Source organism: Muscardinus avellanarius (assembly GCF_963383645.1).
Source record: "Muscardinus avellanarius genome assembly, chromosome: Y".
Classification (NCBI taxonomy): domain Eukaryota; kingdom Metazoa; phylum Chordata; class Mammalia; order Rodentia; family Gliridae; genus Muscardinus; species Muscardinus avellanarius.
The window spans coordinates 7,226,939-7,233,998 of NC_137809.1; the positions used below are offsets into that span (position 1 = coordinate 7,226,939).

The 7,060-nt window shown below is 57.5% G+C and overlaps 1 protein-coding gene across 1 annotated transcript; it reads left to right on the forward strand.

Moving 5' to 3' along the window:
- Positions 1 to 305: 305 nt before the first annotated feature.
- Positions 306 to 4,701, forward strand: LOC308279526 (testis-specific Y-encoded protein 10-like; the record flags this gene model as incomplete). The annotated part of the gene is made up of 7 exons (XM_080719652.1): positions 306 to 938; positions 1,636 to 1,716; positions 1,867 to 1,978; positions 2,077 to 2,222; positions 2,325 to 2,498; positions 4,399 to 4,488; positions 4,588 to 4,701. The coding sequence occupies 7 exons, from the start codon at positions 306 to 308 to the stop codon at positions 4,699 to 4,701; spliced, it is 1,350 nt and encodes a 449-aa protein (XP_080575778.1).
- Positions 4,702 to 7,060: the final 2,359 nt, after the last annotated feature.

Below are 7,060 nucleotides of genomic sequence, written 5' to 3' on the forward strand. Positions count from 1 at the left end.
AGGGCCGCCGGGCCCAGAGGCCCAGGGGCACGATGCCCACAGTCTGGGGCGCTGGGTTCTGACTGACAGGCGGAGGGCGGGGCTGCGTGTTGGACCGCCCCCGGTGGCGGGAGGGGGTGGAGGGGCGGGGCCGGAGGGAGTGCGCGCGCGGGTGGCCTTCAGAGCTTCCCGCCCGCCCCAGGGGGCGCCTGCGCACATGCGCAGGGTAGCGCTCTCGCCAGGCCCGCAGCCCTCCCACTGCAGACACGCCGGCGTCCGGAGGGTCGTCCCCGCCACCGCTGTCGGTGCCGGGGGCCACGCGCGCCATGGCCAGTAGGGGAGCGGGCGGGGAGGGCCGGGCGGCCCCGGCAGCCCCGCAGCTCCAGGGTCTGCACAGGGGCCTTGAGGCGGTGGCGACCCCTGTGTTTCCGGGGGAACCGCCCCCACGGTCCGCTTCCCCCAGGGCCCGGGCGCAGCAGAGGGTAGCTGGCGGCAGGGAGGGGGAGGGGGCGGAAGCCTGTGTGTCCCCCGTGGACATGGAGGTTGTGTTGCGCCCTGAGGCCTCCCCTTGCAGAGAGGGGGCGGCCAGCGGGGAGGAGGTCGTGCTGCGGCTGTGGGAAGTAATGGAGGAGGTGGAGGTAGAGACTCAGGACCCACCGCAACAGGAGGATCCCCAGGCACCGGCACCCACCCGGCGGAAGCTATCAAAGCGCAGGCCCAAAATGGAGCGGCTGGAAATCCTGCAGTTGGAGCTCAGCTTTGTGACCGCTCGGGCGAGAGGTGCATTGGAAAGGCTAAGAAGAAAGGTGGCGCGAAGCCGCAGATTGGTCTTTGACCGCAGAAGGGATGTCATCCAGAGCATCCCCGGCTTCTGGGCTGCAGCGGTATCCTTAACCGGTGTTCGCTCAGGGGGCAGCGAAGAGGAGGAAGGGATCTGGAGCTCCAGAAGGAGCAGGGCTGTGGGAAGGTGGGAGGGGAGAGCCAGGGACATGCGGATCGGTGGGGGGTAGTAAAAGGCCGAGACCAATCTGGTGGAATAATGAGGACACACTGCATAGATGTGGCCCGGTAGTTAGCACAAAAGGAGGCAGGTGTAAGAGCTGGGAAGAAGATCAGCAAGGAAAGGCAAGTAGGGCTCAAAAAGGACCCTTCACTCTGCAAACATTGGAAGGCATTCTTTTCCTGGAATTCTTTTGGGTGGGGCAGCCCCCTCTAACAGACTGCTAGGCACAGCCACCAGGCCTTAGAAGTGGGGGAGCCACCTGCATCTGCGCGCGCGGGCTCCCTCCCTCCCTCCCTCTCTCTCTCTCTCTCTCTCTCTCTCTCTCTCTCTCTCTCTCTCTTACACACACACACACACACACACACACACACATCCTTCCTTTTGGGACGGATGGCGTAGCATGTAAAAATCAAGTAGGGCTGAGGAAGCCTCCATTAGCAGCCCATCCCCAAGCCAGTGCAGGCAGGCAGTTTTGCATACACCCAGGAGGCCCTGTAGACCCCAGACCCGAGGGTGCATGTGGAAAGGCCAGCAGGGCCCATCATCAGGGTGGGCCAGTGTAGAATGCCTGCGCACCTCCGGGGAGGTTCCCTGCCCCACACTCTCCTCGCTCTCTCGTCTGGTTCCGTTTCTCCTAGCTCCTTGACCTATAGCAGTTGGTGCACCACCCCCAGCTGTCAGCCATCATCAGCCATAAAGATGAAGACTTACTTGGCTACCTGTTGAGTTTGGAGGTCAGTCCCGGAGTTACTCTGGGGAGAGGCTCGGGGGAGGGGGGTGTTCAGAGAGAAAGGTGGGAGGGGCAGCTGATCCAAGCCAGTGCGCAGGTTCACTCAGCACACCTTAGACAAGACTCCACCTGGCCCTTTTTCATGGCCTGGCAGGTGGAAGAACTCAGCCTTCCCCAGGCCTCCTGCAGGATAATATTTTTCTTTCGGGACAACCCCTACTTTCAGAACGAAGTGCTCATTAAGGAGTATATACTCAGCATCACTGGTAAGCAGGGTCTTCCTGATAGCAGGGGTTGTCTCTGGGTGAAGTGGGCTGCACAGAGGGTGACGTAGCCGTAGCCTGACATTCTTCAATTCCTCCAGGATATGAGGCCTTTCGTTCCACCACAATCCATCCTCTGTCGGGTTGTGAGGGTGCAGGGACCAGCTGCTCTCAGGACTCTGAGGGCCTGACCTTCTTCACCTGGCTGTGTGCCCACAACTGCCCAGACTCCAACAGGATTGCTGAGGTGGGGCCCTCTGGGCCACTTCAGCAGTGACCTTTGTGGGTTTCCCTTTTGCTGGGAAAGGGGTCTGCGTCATGAACTAACCTGTCCTGCTTCCCCTCCCAGGTCATCGTTGAGGACCTGTGGCTCAAACCCCTGCATTACTACCTTGGGAAAGACAACACCCGGAGAGGGGATGGAGCTTCAGAGCCAGGTGAGCATCCAGCTGTGGAACCTGTTAACTGGTTCCTGTCAACCCGTGGGAAAATTCGGCCTTTGAACAACTGCATAGGACACCGAGTATTTAGGACGGGGTGGGGGTTCCTCTTACCTCTTGAGAAAGGTGAATGTCCCTGTACTGGGAAAGAGGCTGGGCTGAAGGTGCTATGAATACTTTTTCCATAACTCACTCCCGAGCCCACCCCCACAACCCCTTCCTTCTCCTCTCCTGGGTTCTTCTCTCACCCTGTGCACACCGGGGTACAGACCATGCGTGAGGGGCTCTCTGTCACCCTGTGCCACCCGTTTCTGTGGCCACATTCCAAGGCTTCCCCGCATGGTCCCAAGAACCCTGTCAGTTTCACAGACGGGCGGACAGCCCCCTCAGTTGTAAAGGGAATCATTTTCATTTGGGAGAGGTGTCAGCGCTACCAAATGGTGAGGGATGGTATATCCGGTGAGGGCTTCAGAATGCAAACGCTGGTAGGGTGCAAAGACACACAGTGTTCCTTACATCTTCTGTCTCCTCGTGTGCGCGCGCGTGTGTGTGTGTCCATTTGCTTGTTTTGTGCCTGTCTTTGCGTAGGCGTATGCATGAACTCCAGCCTTCCAGATGACCGGCGTGAATCTCTGGGATATACCTGACCTTGACCTTCACCAGGAACTTCGAAGTATCTCAAGAAGGAAGAGATAGATATCCTGCATGTCACATTTTCAGAGGGAGGGAAATAAAGCTTACCAACTGCCTTGCTATGCCTGGGTGATTGGTAGTGGAAGATTGTGTGAATAAATCCAAACCACCTGAGACAAGTGCTGCAGCCATGGGCTGTCTGCCTAGTAAGAGTCTGACGGCTTAACCTGGAGGATGGAAAAAAGGGACTGGGCCCCGCGCCCATCTCCACCCCTTCCTTCCCCCGGTGGATTCTCTCCCCGTCTTGGGTTCTGCTCCCACCCTGTGCACACCGGGGTACGGGAATCCTGTCAGTTTCACAGACGGGCGGACAGCCCCAGCAATTGTAAAGGGAATTATAAGCGGGCCACTATCTTTGAAGCAGGGGGAGACTGACGACAGGGTGGATTGGGTTGTTTCCGGTGTGGGTGTGGGGTGGGGGAGACTTCTTTCTCTCTGTTGTCGATAATTGGGCAGAGCGGCTGTTTCCGAGAAGAAGCCGATTCCATCCCATCGTGGGCGGTGTGGACCCCTGGAAACTTCCTGGGTGGTGCTGGGACTGTACTTTTGCATGCCACTGGCACAGAAGGCACAGACAGGGAGGGTGGGGGCACAGATCAAACGCACCCTGTGCCAAGCTCTGTCGCTTACAACCCAGTGGGTTATCGCTCCCTTTGCTGCCCAGGCCGGCAAATACTACCCTTGCTCCTTACCTCCAAGTGGACTGGCCTCAGATTTGTAGCTCAGCCGACACTGGATGCACGCAGTGCCCTAACTGGTGCAGTTCCGAATGAGCATCGCCAGGGTGTTTCTCCTCATGACCTATGGTAACAAAGATGTCTCCTCCTGCCAGATGGCCACTCCCAGCCCAGACCCTTCTCTGGGATGGGTCCCTCTCCTGGTACAGAGCAGCAGCAAACTGTGTTAAGGGCAAGCCCTGGGACAGAGAGAGCAGTGGCAAAATGTTAGCCCCGAGAAACATTTGGCAGGCTCCTTCCTGAGCACGCAGCCGGTCGGTCCCGGAAACACCTGCCACGCGGTAAGGGGTTTACTCAGCTACAGCTCGCGTGCGGGTGGAGATTGCTGTGGAAGCCCAGACACATTCCTCTCCAGGTTAGCCGAGGGTGTGTCCACCCTCTGCAGGTCCCTCTGGGATGCTCCGCGGCCGACATTCTCCCCGTGATCTCGGTGATCCCTTTCAAACATCCCCGCACACTGTGGGGAGTGGTGGGGCCCCCCATGCTACCACACAGACCCTTGGAAGTTGAGGTGGTGGCAAGTACCTGACTGCTTGGCCTTGAACCCCCACAGCACCAGGCTGCCCTTCAGGCTTTCCTGGAGAGGCGATGGCCCTCCTCCCCAGGAACCTGGGTGCAAGACCGCTACCGCTACTGCCAAAGGGTGGCTCTGAGGACCAGCTCTGAATGCTGTTCTCAGTTGCTCCACACAGGTTGCAGAGCAGTGTTTTTAGCTCTTAGGTGTTCCTCTTGAGGGACACAGGCAGCTATGGGCCATCCACAGCAGTTGGTAGGATCCCCCATGGTGGACAACAGCAGGGATCTTCTGGAGACATGTCCTGTGGGCGGGGGCGGTGGGGAACTTGTGTGGGGCTGATGCGCAAAGTAGTCACCTGTGAACTCACAGTGGGCTCGCTCCTACCTCTGGTGTAGGCTGTGAGGAAGGTGCTGCCTCCTACACTGGAAAGGGAGGGCAGCTTGAAAAGTGTCCTCACCCCATCTAAGTGTCTCTGCCTGCCTGGAAACTCTGTCACCCCCACTTCCTCCTCAGACCTGCGCTACAGGGAAGGGAGGTGTACACTGGGGTTCACGCATGAGGCACAGAGCCTGTTGCTGCCCTCTGTAGGCTCCAGGGCCAGTGCGGGTCCTGGGGACCACCCGGACCGATGCAGCTTACTGAGATCTTGGTGGAGCCCAAACCTGGGACCCACTGGCAGTCTTCCTCCTGCCAGGTCCCACTAAAGGCACAGTGTGTGGATGTGGTGTTAAGTCAGTGTCCATGCTGTCAACTGACCTTGCCTCCCGCACCCAGCGACATAGCCTCTGGTTCATTCTGCACGGCTGCAGTCACCTCCCCAGGTTGCTGGGAGACTTGGCCCAACACCCTGCAGGTGTTGGGAGACTTGGCCTCCTGCCAGGGCACAACCATCCCTCTGTGGAAGTCTTCTCCCTAGGAAGGTCAAGCGTTAGAATGACTCACCCTTCCAGTGGTCATACTGCATTTGTGTTTGCCCGACTTGTCACCCTCTTCCTCTCTCTTTCCCTCGCTGACTTTCTCTCCTTGAGTCTGTCGCCGTGTCACTTTCACTCACTAGGGTGTTGTATTTCTCTCCCTCTGCTGTCTTCTCCGCCCCGCAATTTCAAAATTCAGTGGCGATTTAATTTTAAATTTTAACATTGTTCTGGCCATGCCAGTCTCGGGGGCGTGTCCTGCTGCAGCCACTCTCACTTTCTCACCCAACATCTGGGTGGGGCAGGTTGACAGGTGACGGTGACCTCACACCTTTTCTCCAGCTGAAACCCCTTGATGCCCGTGAACCAAGGTGTTTTTCCGAGCCCTTGGCTCTCAAAAGTAAGAGCTTGGATGCATCCTTTTACTATGAGGAAGACAGAGGCAAAGAAGACAAACAGCGATGTCGCTGAGGGAAGCCACAGAGGACTCCGATTTCACCCCTTCACAGGGCAACCAGAGAAAAGCTGGACGCTAATTCAGAGACCCCCTTTACGGTCCTCCCACAGGGCGGATTCCCACACTGGCCCTTCCATTGTTGCACCTGAATGTGTGGTGTGTGAGAGGTGAGGTTGCCTTACCTCTCCCTTAGTTCAAATCTAACTCCCTCCATCAGCATTGCTTGCCCTGCGGATTCATGGGCCACTGTTATAAACCATCCCCTCCAACCTTTTATCCTGTGTACCTTGTGGGCCAAGGGGAACACCAACACAGATAGCTGGCTTGCTGAGGCCTCCACGTTTGGGAGATGGAGAGCAGAAGTAGCTCATGGGCCGGCTGGCTAAGCATCGCGGTTCACTATGGGATTCCCGGGGAGATGTTTACCAGAATCGTCAATGTTTACCCCAGAGAAAGCTGGACCAAAGAACTGACAGACCAGAGGACACTGCACAAACTAGTAAGGATCTCGGCAGCACAAGCATGTAGACACAGGAATGGGGCCCTGTGTTTGCCCAACCCAGTGTAGATGAGTCCAGGGCAGCTGGGCCAAAGGGCTAATGGATGAGGGGGCTCCAGTTCACTCGGCCTGGGACTTTCTAGTTTCAGTGTCATACCTTCTTGGAGCTGGAGCTGGTCTCCTCCACCTTTCACCCACACAGGGGGACTCCTGAGTACCCTTGGAATGAAAGTGGTCAGGCAGTAAAGCATTCCATAAACTCAGGAATGAAGGGTCAACAAGAATCATCATACTCCCGGGCATGTGTACAGGCATTCAGGGGCAACAGAATGCTAGCCAGGGCCCCTCCCGGTGTCCCTGCAGACACAATCCGTGTCTTTCTACAGTGCCACTGAAAGAGCCTTGGGATGGCCCTGGACCAGAAGCTGCTACCGCATCGCCCTCAAGAGACTCTGCCATTTAAGCCAGTGTGTGTGCCCGCGTGCGTGCATGGGCGCGTGCACACGCGCTCTCCGTGTCTCTTTATCCCTCCACTCCCTCCCTCTCCCCACCCCCGTCTCCCTTCTACGGAGACAGAAGGTTGGGAGACGTGCAGTATAAATGTATATATGTTACATACATTACACGCATGCCCTGCTCACACACACCACACACTCTCTCACGATCACTCATCTGCCGTGCATCGGACCTCTGTTCTTCTGCCAGCTTGCCTAGAATGGACACTTGCCTCATAAACTCTCCTGGGTGGGAGACATTCACACTTGAGGGCGTGGAGTTTGGCTGCTGGAGTATGGCAAAGAAGCTACTGAGTGCTAGCAGTTCTTTTGA